Below are 20,836 nucleotides of genomic sequence, written 5' to 3'. Positions count from 1 at the left end.
GGACATTTACAAAGTACCTGGCCAGTACTCTTCAAAAGTGTCCAGGTCATGAAAGACAAGGAAAGACTGAACATCTGTCAGATCGGAGACCAAGGGGACACAATGAGTATGTGCAAGTTGGTATCCTGGGTTGGCTCCTGGGACAGAAAAAGGACAGTGGAAAAATGGGAGATCTGAATAAAGTCTGTACGTTAGTGAATAGCACCATTATCAATGTCAATTTCTTGGTTTTAATAAATGTACCATGGTTATGTAAGATCACATAGGAAGCATCTGGGTGAAGGGTATATGGAAACTGAGCACTCTCTTTGCAACCCTTCTGCAAAACAGAAGTCATTTCAAAATAAAACTGCAGAAATAAAAACATATACAGGTAAGGAACTCTGAAATTTAAATATTAAAAGGGACCAGACATAATTTAAGTTTATTGCTGGATGGTGATAAATAGCTACCATTAGATAATGAAATAATCTAAATATTGAACCAAAAAAAAATCAAGAACACAAACAGTAAATCCACACTCATCACGAGTTTCATTCTCAGTTTTGATGACATAAAGGAGTGATTCCATTCCCTTAGGTTCATGTTTATAGTTGTCAGAATACAGATGATTTCTAACCACTATTTGATCTCTCTGAGCAAAGGTGGTATGTGAAAAATTTCATAAAAACTTAATGTGAAGGATTATGGCCTACTTCACGGCTTTAAAAACAAATTACAGCCTATCACCTGGGCCCCATGGACCTCACCGGGAAGCTGGCTGGCATCTGAGAGGGAACAGTAGATGCAAAGCAACAAAAAGAGGCCAATGACTCCTCTTCATTCAGAACCTTTACCGCAACCTCCCCGTGGTCCCCTCACGACTTAAGGGTGTGGGTATTCATAGACGACCTGCTTTAATTCTGTCTTACTGTTACCACAGTCCTCATTTCTGACAGTACTAGCTTCTAGGAAAGAAATTATCTCTTTAAAATACGTTTTATTTCCACAATTGCTTAAAATATTGTATTAAAGAAGCAATACAATTTTAGTTCAAAGTGTTTATTAAAGGGGACAATATGCAGTAATGGATTTAAGGCACATGAAAAAGTTTTGGCATTAAATTGCAAGAAAAAAGAAACATAAATTATCCTAGTAAATTTCAGAATCTATTTCATGAGTCCAAACAGCTTTTTTAAAAAAAAGTTTCAATAGCACTGACAATTCAGCTCAGATAAGGCACAGACTTCGTGACGTGGTGTCCCCACGCCTGAGCAGCTGTTGTCTGGTGTATTCCCAGATCAGCAGAGCTCCGCTCACGTGAACATTCAGCGAGCGGATAATGCCCTGTTGAGGAATTTCCACACAAACATCCAGTTGCTGGATCAGATTTGCTGGAATTCCTTCACGTTCATTTCTGACAAAGAAAGTGGGGGAAGAAAGGTTAGTTTTCCTGTATTAAACAATTTTTCTCTTAGATATTCTTTTTTTTTTTATTATTATTACTTTCTAGGACCAGCAGGCAAGAAGACTCTTAGATATTCTGAATGTTACTGAAGGGGACAGATTACAAATGAAGCAAGTCTGTGGTACCAGGAAATAACTCAGAGTATAACAAAAAGACTTATGGGTGAGAGTTCTGTGTTCATCTGACCATCCCAGGCAGGTGAATGAAAGGAAAACTAGGGAGGCTTTCCATTAACAAGTCAAAAAAGTCAGGGTATCAGGAGTCTAGGCAAATTGTAAATTAGAAAGGTAACATCTTCTAGACTGGGGCTCAGAGAACATACGAGCAACAGAATTTTCTTACCCCAACAAGAGTAGAGATTTCTCAGGAAAGCAATATCGGGTTAGGTCTATACTTTTGGCAGTCTGTTCCACTCCAACGATGGTATAACCTTCTGTTTTTTTCTGTTGCAGATAATCAATTAGCTGAGGTGGTTTTACCTTAATATTAGTTGAAAAAGAGTAGATATTAAACCATTCAGTTATAGTCCTGCTTGGAGTAACATGAGAGCTTAAAAAAAAAAAACAAAAAAAACCACAAAAATCCAACTTATTAAACTAAGTCTTTTTAAAAGGACAGATTTATATACTATAAAAAAGAACTCCCAACATCATGTAAATCTATAAGAATTATTCCTAAATCAAGAGTAAGCCATAACAGGACATATTTTACTGAAAAGAATTCTACATTATTGATGATTTCTAAAAATACAACAATGTGAAATACAATAAAAGAAATAGGGGAACAGAAGTAGGCTGTATTTTAAGTATTATTTTTAAACCATTAAAGGCTATGCTACTACATATTATTGCAAAAGGACTAATACATGAAGATAGAGCACTACAAAATATTTTCACAAGTAAAAACTTTAATAATAAATTACTTTCCACCCACCTCCTCTAAAGGAAGCCACTGTTCTGCTGAGACACTGAGGTGCTGAAACTGTCTGTCCTTGACACACTGAAGACTGCCAACAACGAGCACGGAGGCCCCAAATATCTCACAGGTCCTGCAAAGTCCTGCACAAAACAATCTGAAATTATCGTGGTTGTTTCCAATACAATTCTGAGCTCATTATGTCCCGCACATTTCTTTGAAGTTCCCATGGCAGTAGTCTGATTAAAAAATTTTAAGACCAAAAGATATTAAGCAAGCTCCTTGGAAAACTACAATTTTACCTCCTAAATTGGTTGGTTTATCAATGAGTGAGGCCACTACAATCAATCTGTTAATCGACTTTCCAAGTTTGGCAGCACGATCCTGAAACACGAGCTCCAGGTCTAACTCGGGAGCCTTGTTTTTCCATGGGATGATCTTCCTCTGAACGTTGGTCCCCTCCGACTGGCTATCTGCTTCAACCGAGTCAGAACCTGGGAGGGACGAAGAAAATAATCCCATATGTAAACGAATCTGAATCTCTCCCTATATGTATTTATTTACACTTTTATATGTATTTTTAAGAGTTTAAAATGATAGTTTAGAATGAGATTTATTTGTCATTAAATAAAGAACTTTACTTGGATTCAGATGCAACTGCCATTTTAAATAGGAATTTTAAGTTTTCAAATTCAGCTCTACTAACCAATATACTACAGCATTTCATGAAAATATAAGATACATATTTTTTCACATTTTAACATCTGAAATCGGGAAGCATCTTAGAATCAATAAGGTGTCACAGTTTGGTAACATTTTTTTCTTGGTAGTATATAAAATAATGGTGTATCTTACAAACAACAGTATATTAGATTAGAATTTTCTGTGGAAATATTATATTCCTGAAAACAATATAAATAAAATCTCTATTGTAAATAAAAGTACTTGTGAGAACTTTTGTAAAAATGAAGGATATTCTATAAAGCAGTTAGTTATCGCTTGACTAAACTGGTAAGTACTCGGAATGTTATTAACCTATCTACCTGCACTGTTTTCACCTCTGTAATACAGGGCTGAGACACTACTTCCTGGGCTCTTCCTCAACTCTGTCCTACTCCAGACTGACCACTGAGCAATCCAGGAGCACTTAGTTTACTGGGGATGGAAAAGACATGCAAATATCTGTAGCACAGTACTACAGTTGAGGTTACGCTCACACAGATGGGGATTATTAATGTCTAGGGGAGGAATGGGACAGCGTGAGGCCCAGGAAGGCTCACGGGAAGGGAGGCAACAGTTTGCAAAGCAGGCAGTAGATACAGCACTGCACATGCGTGGGATGTGGAACAAAATGATCCAGGCAGCAGCAAGTACCCTAGTTTAGCACACAGCCTGCAATGGAATGGAGGGAGATGGCTTGGACCAGATGGGAGGGCTTTGCTTATAATGATAAAGAACGTACCCTACAGATAAGAGCCACTGAAGGGTTTTAAGAAGGGGGAAAACAGTACTACTGTTGTATTTTAGAGAACTCCCTCGTGAAAGCGATGTGGAGGCTATACTGGGGATAGAAAACCATTAAAAGGCTTTTGCATGAGTCCAGGTAAAGACAATGACAGTCTAAATTAAGTCAATGCAAGAGGGTTTAAAGAGGAGGTGGAGAAGCTAGATTTTGGAAGGAAAATCACCAAGATTGGGTAACAGATGATGTGGCAAGACAGAAAACAGGAAAAGAACAATTTCTATGATGACCAAGTGACACTGCTAAGAGAGAGGGTATACAGACACAGTTTGGGCAGAAAGGTACATTTAGTTTAGATGTTGATTTTACAGAGCTTATGGAGTATCTGGGTAAAAATGTCCAGCAGGCTCAGGAAAGAGGCTGTGAAAGAGACGAAAGTTTGAACATTAGTCATCGAGGTGGTGGTTTCAAGTTGCAGGCATTGAAACAGTGCTCAGGGAGAGCACGCAGAGTGAGAAGACCAGGCCAATGAATACATTCAGGGGGTACTAACATTTAAGCCTCAGCATAAAAACCCTATTGCACGCCCCTCTTCACCAAAAACAAACAAAACAAAGACCTCGTTAGCTGTTTCGCCATCTACTGGCTCTGCTCTAAGGCAGAACTCAACAGTTGTCTACATGTTGCCCCTCTTTCCTCTCCTCCCAGTCCCTACCTGACCACACTGAAGAAATGCCCTTTGTTACTATCTCTTCTCCCCGAATCTTCACGTTCACTCTGCCTTATTCGAGAAAGCCCTTCCCCAGATAGATCCTGGCTTGCCTTGTTCTCATTTCCTTGAGGTCTCTGCTCAATACCCGACCCATTAGTAGATACCTGTTTATGGCTGTCTCCTCTGTAAGAATGTGAGCGCCCTGAGGGCAAGGACTTGGTCTTATGCCTAGCACACAGGAGACAATCTATCTTTGTTGAATGAATAAATAAATTTAAGGTGATGTGTCTTTTTTTTTTTTTTAAAGATATAGGATCTCACTCTGTCGCCCAGGCTGGAGTACAGGTGTTATCATAGCTCACTGCAGCCTCGAACACCTGGGCTCAAGCAATCCTCCCATCATAGCCTTCCAAAGTGCTGGGATTACAGGTATGAGCCACCATGCCCAGCCTAAGGTGGTATGTCTTAAAATGCATTAGTGAACCACCTAAAGTGCCTGATAAAAATTGCACTTTCCCAGAACTCTCCTCCAGAGATACTGAGTTAAAATTTAAGAATGGGACATGAAATCTGCATTTTTAACAAGGTGTCCAAGGGATTCCTGAAAACACGAAAAGTTTAGAGAACCACAAATGTAAGGAACAAATGGGGGAACTCATAAAAGAGAGTGAGGAAACTGGGCGCGGTGGCTCACGCCTGTAATCCTAGCACTTTAGGAGGCCGAGGTGCGAGGATCACTTCAGGTCAGAAGGTTGAGACCAGCCTGAGCAAGAGCAAGACCCTATCTCTACTAAAAGTAGAAAAATTAGCCAGGCACGCGCCCATAGTCCCAGCTACTTGGGAGGCTGAGGCAGGAGGATCACTTGAGCCCAGGAGTTTGAGGTTGCAGTGAACTATGATGACATCACTGCACTCTAGCCCTGGCGACAGAGAAAGACCCTGTCCCAAAACAAACAACCCCCCCCCAAAAGAAACAAACAAAAACAAAAAAAAGAAAGGGAGGAGAGTCAGAGTTAGGAAAAATCAGGATAGCTGGTGACTAGGAAATAAATGTTACAGAAAGGTCGGGTATGATAACAGAAGAGCGCCCATTTAGATTCTGGAAAGGAGGAGACAAAGAAAATTTCTGATTTCCTGAAGAAGTTTCAATGGCGGTTATGAGCTGGGGCGGGGCAGAGTGAGGACAAAACATGAGGGACAGAACTGAAAGCAATACAGACTACTACACAACTGTTAAGAAGGTTAGCTATGATTGTTAAAATGGGGTAGGGAACTTGATCCTTGGTTTTTTATAGCAGGGAGGAGCAGAGGTAAGCAACAGACAGAAATTCGGGTCCTAGAGAAAGCTAAAGGGAAGCAGTCAGTGCACAAGGCAGGCGGGAGATACAGAAGGAAGGGCTAACGCAGGAAGTGACGTCCAAGCAGACCAAGAAGGGACTGGTCACGAGAGTTCTGCTTTATTCCTAACAGGGACAAAAAAAGAGATTTCATAATTTGGCCCTTTCAAAAATTTTTATTTTTATAGACATATACAGTAGAAGAGCAATGAATATTAATTAACTACACTAAAGAAAAGAGGAGCCATTAGCTTTATATAAAGCAGATCAGGTTCTCTCTGGCTTTTTACAGCAAAGCTAACTTTCAACTAAAAGTGCCAAAGTTATGGCACATTTTTTCATGGTCTTTTAAGTGGACGGGCAGAGTTCCCCACATCAATGAAAAAGTGTTATTATCAACTACTATTATCAACGAAAAAAAAAAAAGAAAAATTCTTTTTACCTATGTCCTGCTGAGACCAGTCACCTGTTTTTAGTTCACAAAGTTGAGTTTCAGAAAGGTACCACTGAAATCCTGCATCTAAAGGAACATCGGTGAATTTGGTAAATTTATCAATGGCAATCCATTCATCTTCGATGAGGCCTGAGAGGCGTGGAAGGATGTAAAATATGGTCTGAAAGGAGAATTATAAAATCTAAATTTTTCCCCTTAAAAAATAATAAAGAAATATATGATAACATGTTTAAAGTACAGCTTGATTATTCCTGATGTAGTCTCCCAAACTATCATATCTGACCAACTTACATACTTTCATTTATATCTTATAGCAACTATTTATATATATTTCTCATCTTCCCTAAGAAATTGGGGGATTTATTTAGGGAATCCCTGACAGCAGGTAGATCCTCTACTTCGGCACTTCTAACTGTATGTAATGAACCAGTGTGTGCTTAATAATAACAAAAAGTGTTTCAGAACTAATCAGTTCTAAAATTACAATTTACTGATAACCAAAAACCTCTTTAAGCATTCAAACTCGAGCTCTTCTGACGACAATTCTTTTACTCTCGTTATCGTTAGATACGTTTAGAATCTGAACTCTGGCTTGACTGTATAATTCAGCTGTGTGGCACCAGGCAAGCCAAAGCCTTTCTTGGCTTCAACTTCCTCATCTGTAAAATGAGGGCAAAGTTGGATTAAAACAGCACATGGAAATGTTCTGTGAACTGCAGTGTGACACCACTATAAACAGTTATCACATAAACAACCCTCCTCTCTTTTTCTTATATACTAAAAGAAAACTGAAACCAGAAAAAAATCCAGTGAAAAGGCACGTAAGAAGCAGATGCCCAAGTAACAGGCAATTTAAAAATGAAATGATAAACTCACAACAGTATGCAGGCCTTCATGGAAGTTTTTAGAACGAATATGGTTTTCCTTATGCTAGCCATGTTTGTGCAAACTTAAACTGGCATAATATTGCAACTAAATGCTTATTAAGTGGGCACTAAGTATAGCTCCAAATATAGAGAGACACAGTTCTTGTGAACTTCCATCATCAAATTTACACATATAGTTCTGATTCACATCACTAATGGAGAATAAACATAAAATATAAGAGAGCGAGGCAGTCAGAGGCAGGGGTGAGGGAAAGAGGGAAGCGAAGGACTTACTCCTGCTGGAGAACTGAATAGAAAAAGGTTGACTTAACACTAGAGTTATTAAAGGAGTCCTGCAGAAAGATGGCAGACAAAGCACTCTGGGCACTAAAGAATACAGAGCAGAGCATGTTAAAATATTTGAAAATTCCTAAATAATATTTGCAGTAAAGCAGCAGAAAATACACATTAATGCTGTATGATGTATATCTCACAATATACATTTATTTTTTTAAAGGCTAGTTTATTATGAATCCACTAAAAAAACTGCTTATGCATAGGAGTCAACATTACTGATACTTACAAGTCCTCTAGGTCAAATGCTTTAAATTCAAAGGCAGCAAATTATAATCACAGTTGAAAAAAGGAGAAAGTGATTTAATTTATGCAAATTATGATAATTTACATATTGAATCAGTTTACATATTAATCATAATAAAAATGTTTATGGGTCCTAAAATTACATAAGCACATTGTTACAAGCAGTGAGGTGGTATATGATTTGCTACACAATTTTCATTATCCAGAACCGAAAAAATGCCATTAACAAAAGAGTACATCTTTTTGTTCTTTCATTAACAATGGGCTTCAGTACAGTAAAATCTCACCTGCACAAATGTTCTCACTCATTTCCTTTTAATGTCAGAACAGATTTCTGTTTAGAGTTAAATATTCCCTTCCATTGTTTACAAGCCAGACACTGCCTAAGAAATAGAAAGTGAAAATGACTAGCCAATTTTCACTGCCTAGGAGTGGAATGCAAGCAAGTCATCTGCATAAAGTGACAAAAATCAAACTTAGAAATTTAAAATGTTAGGGTGATGTTTGTAAGCAAGAAAAATAATTTACCCTAATCGTAACCCTTCAACTACTATGGCAGAAAGCAAGCATCGAGATTAAAGATACAGCAGAGAATTTACAAATGACATTCTCTGCTCACCTCCAGACAATAATCCTTCAGTGGGTGAAATGTTGCAAAAAAGAAATGCTCTTGGATGCGTTGCCAATTCTTCTTGGCATTCCTAAGGAATAAAAATATGATATGAGCCACAGACAAGTGAAATAACTCTGATGAGGTAGGAAAAATAAATTAGGTATCTTAAAGAGGTACTGTGGAATTTAGAAGGAATGAAAAATTTTGTGGATTTTATCCTAAGATTTATACATACATACCTCTGAGTTCAACATACTTATAAAGACTGGCACTTACTAAATTTCACATTTTGAAATGGGATGCAAAGACAAATAGAGAAATTAAGTAACTCTTTCAAAGTCATATAAAACCAACGATTCAACAAGAATAAAACCCAGGTCTCCAATCTGTAAGTACAGGCACCCACCTAGTAGAGAGTGCAAAGAGAGTAAGGAACTTCAGGCTGGTGCTCAGTGAAACATGATGAGGGTGAAAGATGGTTGTCACCTGACAATGGTGCAAAAAACTACTGGCTTCGAACCCCAAAGTCTCTCTCTGGCAATAAACTTTTTTCTCAAGAGAGAAAACCATTTCGTAAGTCACTTTGTCTACTCTGAAGACTCACAACACACAGCCAAACTGGACCTACTTTCATAAACCAAACTTCACATGAGCAGGGCTTAAATTTTTAACCCATTTGTTGTCAAGTTTTAAAAGGCAAAAAAGGTAAGGATAAAAATTTTACAACATAACAGGCAGGTTTCAGTTTAAATTCATGATCATCGACCCAAAAACTAAGTAGCAATTTCAAGACATTTTTCTGGCAAGATCATTGTCCTGCTCTGGCCAATGTACCTTCTTCGCTCCTGAGCGCCCCTCTCCCTATCAGCAGATGGTCGCACCTCGCACAACCCTTGTATCTTCCTGCCACCCCCTTACCCACCTGCCCTCTTCCCCCTTCACTTTCTAGAGTTCCTCTTCCAACGACAATTCCTCAATGGGTGCTCTAGACCCCATTCCCTTGGATTCTGTTCTGTCTCCTCCACTTTCTGCACCCTCCCTTTTTCTCTATTCTAGCCTTTCCTTCAGCCTATTTCAAAGGGCTGTTATGTCTAATTTTAAAAAACAAAACCTTACTGAAGTGTCCACGAGTGGGGGAGCTGTGAGATAACTTAAGGCACTGCTGTACAGTGGAATATTAGGTAGCTATGAAAAGAAAACCCAATTTGCTGGGCTTTCACCTTTGGTGGAGGAAGGGAGGAAGAAGAAAAGTGAAGGAGATGGTCGCGTTTTTATTTGATGCTTTTCTATACTGTTCAATTTCCTAAACATGAGTATTACTTAAAAACAACTGTTACCAAAAATAAAATAAAAGCCCTCTTTTGACAGCACATCCAACACTAGCTACTGTACTTCTACCACACTTTTTCTTAGAGACAATTTTCCACATAAGTTGGCATCCTCACCACCCATTTAAAAAAAATTAAAGATATGAAATACTTTAAATATTCTAAATATTCGAGTAAAGAAAATAATATAATTTATGAGGTCGATGAACCTACCACTCTGATGTGGCAACTGTTAACATATTGTCCTATTCATTCCTGGACCCATTTTAATTTGGTTTCCGTCCCCACCAACTACACTACTGAAATGGCTCTTGCTAAATCCAGTAAGGACTGTAGGCTCTTATTTTACTTTACCCAAACTGTCCACTTCTCTGTCCCTCCACTAATCTGATACTAATCTAAATCACAACTGTCCTCCCATTCTCTCCTGTCCACCTCTGATCTGCCCTTCTCACTGATAAAAATGGAAAAGCACCAGGCATGACTGTGCATGACATCATTCTCACCTTTAACTCTTCACTGGCTTCCTAATTCCCTTAATAGAAACCCAAGCCTTGCTGCTACTCTGCTCCCTCCCTTGTCCCTTGCAGTGAAGAGTTAAACTCACCCTAGCCTTCCTCTGGTGCTCTGGACAAATCGAGCACCTTGCTGCCTGAGGCTTCCCAAACACTGCTTCTTCCGTCCTGAAATCTCTCTCCTCCCTCTGCATTTGCCTAATTCCTATTCATCCTTTAGATTTTAACATAAACATCACGTTATAAGAAAGGCCTTCCCTAAACCACCCAGACTGAATAGTCTGTATTTTTTCATTACGACCTTTGATTTTTCTATGATTTCTTTTAAAAACTTTTTGTGTGTGTGTGTAGTACTTGATGTCTATCCCACCTGTGAGCCCTGTAAAGACAGAACCTTCTCCACCTGGCCTGCTGCTGCCCCCCACCCCTACTCCCAGCACTTAGCTCTGTCTGGGGCAAGCCGGTTCTAAGGAGGTCTGTATTCAAAGAACAGAGGCGGCTTAATGCCCAGAGTTCCTTATTTTGAATGGTGGTATCTCCTACCTGGTACCAGGATTTAAAAAGAACAAGCTATTTCTTAAATGAGTATTTTATTGTTTAATAAAAAATATGAGCCAATTATTTTTCGAGATCAAAGCACAGCTACCAAGAAACTTAGAACAAGATCAACAACCAGCTAAGACATCTCAATACCAATCAATCATGATCTGATCATAGAGAAAACTATAAACTGACAAACAAATGCCTGCCTGCATGTTAAATTATAACAACTCCTTCCAACTTCCTTCCACTAAGGAAAGCCTAAAAGTCTATGGATTAACTATACCCTCCTGGTTACTCATCTCTAATCACCCAACACAAGTAGCACATCATACAGACACAGTGTCTTCTATTAAAATACCAATGAGTTCATTGAATTATATATTAAATATGAGTGGAACAACTCTCGTAGCTTGCGTTTGGATGACTACAAGATGATGCAAATGCGATCCTGAAAAACACTAATGTCCAAATCTACACATCTAAATAAACTCAGCCACGTATTCACCAAACGAGAGAGATGATAAATACCTACATAACCACACACCGAGAAGAAATGAGACACTTAAGATAGCTTAAAAAAATCAAAATTTCTAGTTGCCGTATTACGCCTGGAGAGTGAGGGATCCTAGACAATGCTACAGTGAGTTACTAACTTTGATGATCAGTCTTTGCTGGGCCCAGCTCTGGGAAGTAGTTCTCCAGTTCAGAAAACTACACACAATGGCATCCCAGGAGTCCATCCTGCCTTTTTTTTTTTTTTTTTTGAGACAGAGTCTCACTGTGTTGCCCGGGCTAGAGTGCTGTGGCGTCATCCTAGCTCACAGCAACCTCAAACTCCTGGGCTCAAGCGATCCTTCTGCCTCAGCCTCCCGAGTAGCTGGGACTACAGGCATGCGCCACCATGCCCAGCTAATTTTTTCTATATATTTTTAGTTGTCCGATTAATTTTTCTATTTTTAGTACAGCCGGGGTCTCGCTCTTGCTCAGGCTGGTTTCGAACTCCTGAGCTCAAACAATCCGCCTGCCTCGGCCTCCCAGAGTACTAGGATTACAGGCGTGAGCCACCGCACCCAGCCCTGCCTCTGCTCTTTGTCCTTCATCCATAACCCATCCTGCCACCCAACTTGCTTTTCTCCTTCTATCCCCTTTTCTCTGTTCTTGCTCATGTCACTACATTTTAATATTTATATTTCTTGAATTACATAGCTTTCTCCCAAGCCCCTAAAACCTCCCTTACCCACTTCATTGCCCAAATGCCTCTTTTCAACAAATGTATCAAAAGTTAAGGGAGGCAGAAGGGTTATAAGGCAGTCACCCCAGCCTCACATGAAGCTATGTAATGACCCATAAATAGTCTTATTTGTTCCATGTGCTAACTTGATGGTCATGGCAAAGACTCCTAAATGTTACTGATTTTTCAAACACTATTTGCCTAACACTATATGCCTAATATGCTGCTTCCGACCTTTATCTGTTTGTGTATATAAACCACTGGGTGCTTTTTGAGCTTTTGAAGAAAAATCTTTTATGTTGATTAGCATTGTCTGGGTTTCTGAAATTTACAAAAATCCCAGCATTCCTGGAGGCAATAATCAATGATAATAATTAAAGAATGCAAACCACCACCGCCACCTCAGAGATGAGGAAACAAGCTCAGATACCAGGAAATGCGTAGGACACTGTAGCCTGCTTCTGTGCCGTGCCAGGTGTGAGAAAAAGGAGAAGCACAGGTCGGAACCACTGTGCGGGCTTTACAAAATACTGGGTCATGCACTCCTCCCTCACCCCATCCATTTTACCTGCTTGGTACTGAGCTTCTGTTTAAGACTTTGTTTGGGAAATAGAAGAGTTCTCTTAGAAAAGAAAAAAAAGCCTTCAGCTTTAACTAGTGCAGCTGAGAGGTTAAGAGCGTGTCTTTAATCAGATCATGCTGCTGCTTAGCAGTCCTTTGACAACAAAAAAGGATGACGTTTGGCTATACCAAAGAGACATGACGTCTAAAAGTATGTAAAAGATTATTTGTAAAATAGAGGACTGAGGATAAGAAAGCAATAAAAGGTCAAGGTGGACCTGACAAGTGAAGGCTTCCTTACCCTGCTCCATGCATGCTTTCCACTTGATGGAGACTGGATTCGATAACAGAAGTCAAGGCATCAAATTCTTCAATGCGTGATGTTTTACACATGTTCCAGATTTTCTTAAGAGCAACTAAAGCATACAGTCGAACACTGAAATTGTGATTGAAACACCACTGCAGTACAATAATAAGGGCTCGCTTCAGAATTAGTTTCTGAAAAGAAAGGGGTAAAATTCTTCAAATGTAAACATGGACCATTTCACCCTTGATTGTATGACAAAAAAAGGTACACAAATGATAAAACTGCTGTTAGTAAACCTTATTTCACTGGTTTTGCTACCAGAGCTTCTCATTCTTCCCTCCTGGACGGATTAGATATACTGGCATTCACAATTTTCTCAAGAAAAAAAAATTCTCCCAGCTCTTTAGTTTTCATTAATGCTATATAGTACATTTCCCCCATATTCCAGTACCTAGGTGAATCTGGACAATGTACCTTTATGCTGACCATTATATAACCACTAGTGGCAGCAAAATTAAGAAGTGGAGAGAAAAATAATAAAATGGTTTAAAAGTCCCTGTAGTCTTTTCCTGTGAACTTCAGTCTTCACCGCCTGGAGATTTCATGCACCAATACCCCCTGATTTCTAAAATCACATAGTTCAATAGACAATGAAAGTCAAAGGGAGTGATATCTATTAGTGTGGAAACCAGATGGACCTAGACTTTTAATAACATATCAGAAGCTATCTTGATGATCCTACCGAATGGACTCCCCTAGGCCCCAAGGGTCAAGGGGAAACGCTCGCTGGGCTGCACCTAGCAGCCCACACAGTCAGTTTCTATTGACTAATTAAAAACAACCATATGCACAGAACAGTTTACCAAATACCTCAGCATGGTTAACAACACACTTCAATTACCCAGAGTTTCTCCAACAAGGATAAAACACAGATATAAATAATCCTCCTGCTTCCATTCCTTTATTCAACATGTCATCAACATTTGCCAAAGGTCACTGTATTGCCAGCGTTACAAGGACACCGTTGGGAGACACACACACACACACACACACACACACACACACACACACACACAAATACTGTAAGTACAACCGTCCCTACGCAATGAACTGTAAAAGCCATCACCTGTAACTACAGCAGGGTGAAGTGGAGTAACTAGTCAGGGTCCATCTCAAAAGGCCACATGCAGGAAGTAAAATTCTCAAGAGGGACAAGGAGGGGGAGGAGGGAGGGGCATAATGGATGTAAGTCTGAGAAAACCCATAAATGAAGTAGAGGAGAAAATAGATTTACTTGGCTAGAAGGAAGATCAAAGAAAAACGTCTGGGGTAGCATAAGAAAAAGGCAGTTTCCAAATGATACATGATTAAGTATTTAGTTATATTCTTGAAGTTGAAAACCGAGGCAGGTTAACCATGACAACCAATGAATGTATCATTAGAAGATAATTTAAAAATTAAAAAGAGAGGCAAAAGGGAACATAAATAATTACTAACATTCTACAGTCCTTTAGTTTTATGAAGCACAAATGTGATAATATCTAAACATAAATGACTCCCTATACCATTAATCATGTGTGTTATGCACAGCATTTTATGTACATTTTTTTCAATATGCACAACAAAGTAGATTTTACCATCCCAATTTACATATTAGATAACAAATGTGAAGAAGAGGCAAGCCTGAATACTGTTAATAAAGGGTCATCCCAAGTACAACAGGTCCAAACCAGGGCTCCGGGCTTCCCGCCCCCACCTCATGGGGCCCTCACTTGCCCTCTCCCCACTTTATTCTGTGCCAGTCACTCCAACCTACCCTGGCACGATGACACCATTCTCCCCTTGGGGCCTGCCCTGCCGTGGCCTGACGGTCTCCTCCACCCTTGGCTAGCTTGCTCACTCCCTTCTTCCAGGCCCTCATCTAAAACCTGCACCGTGGAAAGGCCCTCCCTGAACCCACTTTCAGAATAGCCATCCGGCTCCAGGCACCCCATCTCTGGCTTCTTATTCTGCGTTGTTTTTCTTCAAAGTGAGTGCACTGCCCAATGGTACAGGGTCTGTTTATTGTTTCTCCCCCACTGCAATGAGGGTGGAGACTGTTCTGCTCACTGCAGAATCCCTAGGACCTGGAACACCACAAAGAGATGCCTGAGGGGCACGTGGGTGAGGGAAGCAGGGAGAGGAGAGAGGCACACAAGCACAAGGACTTCTTCCAACGCAGCCGGCCCAACAGGGGCTGTGGCCACGCACATTCCCTGCACAGCCCACCCCCACGGTCTCTGCGGACTGTCTGGACACGGGCTCCACTGGCTTTCTGCTCTCAACGGAGCGGCTGCTTCCTCTCCTGAGCTGGCTCCACGCCGCCCTCTCCTCCCTCTGCACCTTTCCACGGCACCTTCTGAACTCCCTTTCTGTGGTCAGTTCTCTAACCTTTCACCAACATTTCTCTCCCAACTTCTCAAGTCAGAACAGGGGCTGCATCCTTCTCAATCCTCAGTGTGACTTCCAGACCATCACTTCTCCACATCACGCAAGAAACTGCTACCTGCCGTTCTACGCCTACAGCCGTACCTGTAACTGTTTTTTTTAAAAACTGTAAAATCGGCTATTCTAATTTCTCACTCGAACTATCTACAACCATTTCTGTTACCCCACTTCTTTCCCTCATGTGCCCCTCACTTATCATCACCACGGCATTCTCCAACGTTGCAAACAGCCTCCTGGTGGCTGAACACTACGGATTAAGCCGTCTTCCTTGGCCTTTTCAGGGCATTCCACTGCCCTGGCCTTTCCTTCCTTGAAAGGATCTCTTCCTGCGAACTTCGGGACACCATATTCGTGCGGCTGCTCTCTTAGCCCTCAGCTGTTCCTTCTCAGTCTCCGCTGCTACTTCTAAGAGTTATGTCCTTGGATGTCTCATTTTCTTAGGCCACACCCTCTCTAGGAGGGACCTCATTCATTTCCATAGCTTCAGTTACTACCAATTCAGGCTTCCCAAACTTGTGGGTCACAGCTACTTTTCTTCTTTTAATTGAAATTTTTATTGAGATAACTGTAGATTCACGTGTAGTTGTAAGAAACACTAGAGATCCCTCGTACCCCTGTACACTTTGCCCCGTATTCCCTAATGATAACATTTTGCAAATCACAGTACAATATCACAGCCAAGATACTGATATTGACACAATCCAGTGATATAATTCAGATTCTGTCCGTTGTACCTGTACTCATGTGTGTTTGCATTAAGTTCCATACAAATTTATCATTTGTGTAGATTCATGTAGCAACCGTCAAAGTCCAGATACTGAACGGTTCCAATGCCCAAGGATCCCTCCTGTTGCCCTTTTATGAGCACATCCATTGCCTGCCCACACCCCTCTCCCCTGTAGCCACTTTTTGTATGACTGGCACGTGTTTTGCAAATTATTTCATTTTTCATCTGTCAGAGTTTAGCTATGGAAACAGAATCTGGCTAGTTATGCAGAAATGGATTCTTTATTACAGAATCATTGGAAGTACCCAAGAAATGTACTCGCAGCTGTGCTGCCAGGAGCTATACCACTGGATCAGGCTACCACCTCCCTCTTCCATGATCAAGAAGCCCTCATCAGGAAGCTGCAGCTACTGCTACCAGATCCCAAACCACGCCGTGGCTGACAGAACTGCTATAAGCAAAGCTATGAGCTAGTGTCCTCAGTGTTCACAACGCTAAGACCCTGCCTCCGAAAAAACAAGCACCTCCATGCCTCTGCTTGTCAGTAGAGCTCATTCTACCTTCCCATCCTGTGCAAATGTGTATTACTAGAAGCCCTAGCTGCAAGAAAGTTTTAGAAATACGAGTTTTAGTTTTCTGGGCTCTGCAAAAAGGAGGTGTGCTGGGCATCGAACGGAGGCCCCACTAGATCCCCAGCACAGCGATCCGCTCTCCAGTACCTCCCGGGCCCTGCCAACGCGCTCATGTATGCTACGTGCCTGGCCCCCAAAGACACGTGAGTTGTGACCCCTGAATAACTCCCGAATCTGTATGTCTTATCCAGACCTCTTTCCTGAGATCCCGAGATCCAACTACTCCCTCACGTCTGTGTGGATGTCAACTCAAAATCCTATCCGCCATCCTCCTCATTCCCCCGTCTCTTCCTCTTCCTCTGTCCCCTAATTCAGTGAAAGGTGGCCCAAGCCATGTCCCTGTTTTCCACCAGTCTCATCTAACCAGTCACCACGTTCTGTTGTTTCTCTCTACCATTCACCTGTCACACACCTCCGCACGTCACCATCTCACACCCCCCCCCCGCCAGGGCAGCCCACTATGCACGCGCTCTTAGTCACTGCCATGGCCTCCCAACCGGGCTGCCTGCTTCCAGTTCTACCCCACGCGATCTTCTCTCCACACGGCTTCAACAGCATGAAATCCGATCATGTTACGTTTCTGCTCACGATGCTGCAGGATCTCCCCGGTGCCCACACAGAGCACTTACTATGTGTCGTGCACCATTTTTGAACTGGGAAAGTGAAGAGTTTTTAAAAGATTAATTCACTTGGCCAAGGTCAAATACCCAGTAGGAGGTGAAGCTGAGATTTGATCCCAGGTCTGTCTGGACCTAAGACTCATTCTCTCAACCACTGTGCTGTCCTCCTGCACAAAGGACTCAGGGCTTAACAAAGGCCATTCATGAGCTGGACGCCACTCACTCCCCAGCCTTATGGTGTCTTCCTCACCTCCAGCCAAACTAACGTCTTCACATCTTTGTGCCACGCCTTCTTCATCTGACCTGCTAACTCTCCCCTGTTCCATGGCTCTGGGCTCTCACTGGGAGTCTTCCCTGAGGACCTAACACTGAGAAGCCTCTGCTGGGCGCGCCCATGTCATTCTGTGCTTTCCCTATCCTAACACACACGGCTGTAATACAGCTGTCTGCATCGCCACCGGGCAGCTCCTGCTTGCCGCGCCATCTCCAGAGTCTGGTGTAGCGCTTAGTAGCACTAAGCACTAAATATTTTGAATGAATGAATGAAACAGAAGCTTTCATCCCAAACCCTGGCAAATATAAAGGACTGAAGATGATCCTGAGAGGAAGGAAACTGACATCTACTGAGCACACAGCACATGCGTATATTCATTTATCTTTACAACAACCCTTTGCGGTAGGTAAGACTATGTTCACTTCACATAAGTAACAGGGAAAAGGAAGGAATAAAGTCTAAGCGCCTTACCCTGGGTTACAGGGCCCAGCTTTCCCCTCTGTATTTCTCACCACTCTTCTACCACCTTAACTGCCATACCACGTTTTACTAAAATTTCCTTATTTTTCACTAATATCCTTTTTGTGTTCCAGGATCCCACATTATACTTGGTCATCTTGTCTCCTTAGGCTCCTCTGGGCTGTGACAGTTTCTTCAACTTTCCACATTTTTGATGACACTGACAGTTTTTCTTTTTGAGACAGAGTCTGTTGCCCTGGCTAGAGTGCCGTGGCATCAGCCTGGCTCACAGCAACCTCAAACTCCTGGGCTCAAGCAATCCTGCCTCAGCCTGCCGAGTAGCTGGGACTACGGGCATGCGCCACCATGCCCGGCTAATTTTTTCTATATATTTTTAGTTGTCCGATTAATTTCTTTCTATTTTTAGTAGAGACGGGGTCTCGCTCTTGCTCAGGCTGGTCTTGAACTCCTAACCTTGAGCGATCCACCCGCCTCGGCCTCCCAGAGTGCTAGGATTACAGGCGTGAGCCACCGTGCCCGGCCTGACACTGACAGTTTTGAGGAGTACAAGTCAGGTATCCTTCAGTTGGGATTTGTGTGATTTTTTTTCTCATGGTAAGACTGGGGTCGTGGTTTTTGGGGAGGGAGACCACAGAGGTACAGGGCCATTCCATCCACTGTTTCGAGGGTACGCACTCTCGACGTGACTTCACGTGAGCCTGGGTCACGGTCAGGTTTCCCCATTGTGACACAACTTATTCTTTGCTGCCCCCTTTCCACACTGTCCTGTTTGGAGGAGGTCACCAGCGCAGCCCACACTTAGGGAGAAGTTATGCTCCCCCTCCTTGAGGGCAGTATCTACAAAAATCATTTGCTATTTTGAACAGATTTGTCTCATCTTGCCCATTTATTTATTCTATCATTTCTTTATATCAGTGTGGGCTCAGGGATATTTATTTTATTCTTCGGGTAGTAATCCAACATGACTTTATTTTGTTGCTCAAACTGTTTCAGCTTTGGCCAGCGGGAGCTCCTTCAGGTGGCTGTGTCCCTCCACATACCTGTCCTGTGTCGGTGTATACACGTGTAAAGCACTTCCTTCCTTTCTGATACCATAAGATGCTCCAGGCTCATCTTGTATATTTTCTCCCCTGTTCTAGAATCAGCTATTTCCCCAGCGATCCCTAGTTTATTTTTATTAGACAATGGTGTTAGAAACCAAGATGTGGGAGCTAGGTGTATACTACTTATAAATGGAAAAAAATCCACTATAATTCTCAACAGAGAATACAGTTCTTCTACGGACCCTACATGCAGAAATGTTAGTACTGTCAGTAATTGCTTGGCTGAGGCTTTTAGGACTTACATGATGCTTTCACTTATATCAGTAGAGAAAGTTCTGCTTCTAAATTCTCACGTTCAGCTCATTTTACTTGCTAACAAGGTTTGCATACATTGAACAAATGGACAGGACAATACGTAATTATAAGCATAATTAAGTTTTTTTTTTCTTTTAGCTTCTACAGAACACTTAGTGTTCTGACCTCTGTCCTGTTTGACAACAGTTCTGAATCTGACTAATTCGTATAAATCCCATACACAGATTATGTAACACACTTTGAAGAAAATGGACAGTCTTAAATGATTATTTTTAAGAAATCTTAAAAATAAACCCACATTCATCTAAGTAGCACTGGGCTTTACAAATTGGAAATGGAGAGACTGACAAAGTAAACTAGTTTGACCTTTTCTTAGGTTAGTATGTCAACTTAGATTTTTTTTTTTTTCTCAGAAGATGTTGAAGTTGAGATTACTCCATTCCATTACTCAGCATTCCTTTTCGGATGCTTTGAAAATAAAAAAATAAATCTAAAATATGTAATACATACACAGCGCCAAGTACAAAAATGGCTTAATGGAAAAACATGTTATTTATACCAGATCTGACATGAACATCTTCTAATATGAATTCATTTCCAGGACTTTTTTAAACTATTCTTAGGCTACATATCTACCTGCAACAGGACAGTGTTTGGTCTGTTTTACCTTTCTCAAAAGATTGTAAGAAAATCTCTTTCCTGCACAAATTTAAAACAGAAAGATAACTTTTGATGTTATCTGATACTACAGCTTTCTTGATCTTACCAGAGGTGTGAACACGGAGTTTTCCTGTAATGGTAACACACTGCCATCTGGCTGACATACATTGTAAGACACTATCAATTTAAGATGTCATCGTGATTTTAAAGGTTAAAATGCGGTGGGGAGGGTAACAGACTTAAACCTAAGATGTGAAATGATTGGAATTTTAGAAGAAAATCTTGGAAAAACCCTTATAGACATTGGCCTAGGCAAAGAATTTATGAAGAAGAACCCAAAGGCAATCACAGCAGCAACAAAAATAAATAAATGGGAGCTGATCAAATTAAAAAGCTTCTGCACAGCCAAAGAAACTGTCATGAGAGCAAACAGACAACCTACAGAATGGGAGGAAATTTTCGCATGCTACGCATCCGATAAAGGGCTGATAACCAGAATCTATTTAGAACTCAGGAAAATCAGCAAGAAAAAAATCAAACAGCTCTATCAAAAAGTAGGCAAAGGACATGAACAGAAACTTTTCAAAAGAAGACAGAATAATGGCCAAGAAACATACGAAAAAATGCTCAACATCTCTAATCATCAGGGAAATGCAAATCAAAACCACAATGAGACATCACTTATCTCCAGTGAGAATGGCCTTTAT

At 41.1% G+C, this 20,836-nt stretch overlaps 1 protein-coding gene across 1 annotated transcript in view; it reads right to left on the bottom strand.

Annotated features, from left to right (window-relative positions):
* Positions 1-977: 977 nt before the first annotated feature.
* Positions 978-20,836, bottom strand: part of TARBP1 (TAR (HIV-1) RNA binding protein 1) — an 81,024-nt gene continuing 61,165 nt past the window's right edge. The window contains exons 24-30 of the mRNA XM_012660362.1: positions 12,886-13,082; positions 8,413-8,494; positions 6,316-6,487; positions 2,665-2,856; positions 2,381-2,505; positions 1,790-1,926; positions 978-1,396 (exon numbers count right to left, since the gene is read on the bottom strand). Of these exons, the coding sequence (XP_012515816.1) occupies positions 1,210-1,396; positions 1,790-1,926; positions 2,381-2,505; positions 2,665-2,856; positions 6,316-6,487; positions 8,413-8,494; positions 12,886-13,082 (1,092 nt within the window). The 3' untranslated portion in view covers positions 978-1,209. The remainder of the gene's footprint in view (positions 1,397-1,789; positions 1,927-2,380; positions 2,506-2,664; positions 2,857-6,315; positions 6,488-8,412; positions 8,495-12,885; positions 13,083-20,836) is intronic.

The sequence above is a fragment of the Propithecus coquereli genome, unplaced genomic scaffold, assembly GCF_000956105.1.
Source record: "Propithecus coquereli isolate 6110/MARCELLA unplaced genomic scaffold, Pcoq_1.0 Scaffold66, whole genome shotgun sequence".
NCBI classification, from domain to species: domain Eukaryota; kingdom Metazoa; phylum Chordata; class Mammalia; order Primates; family Indriidae; genus Propithecus; species Propithecus coquereli.
Note: the sequence above shows the minus strand (reverse complement) of the source record. Positions and strands in the feature narration are given on the sequence as shown.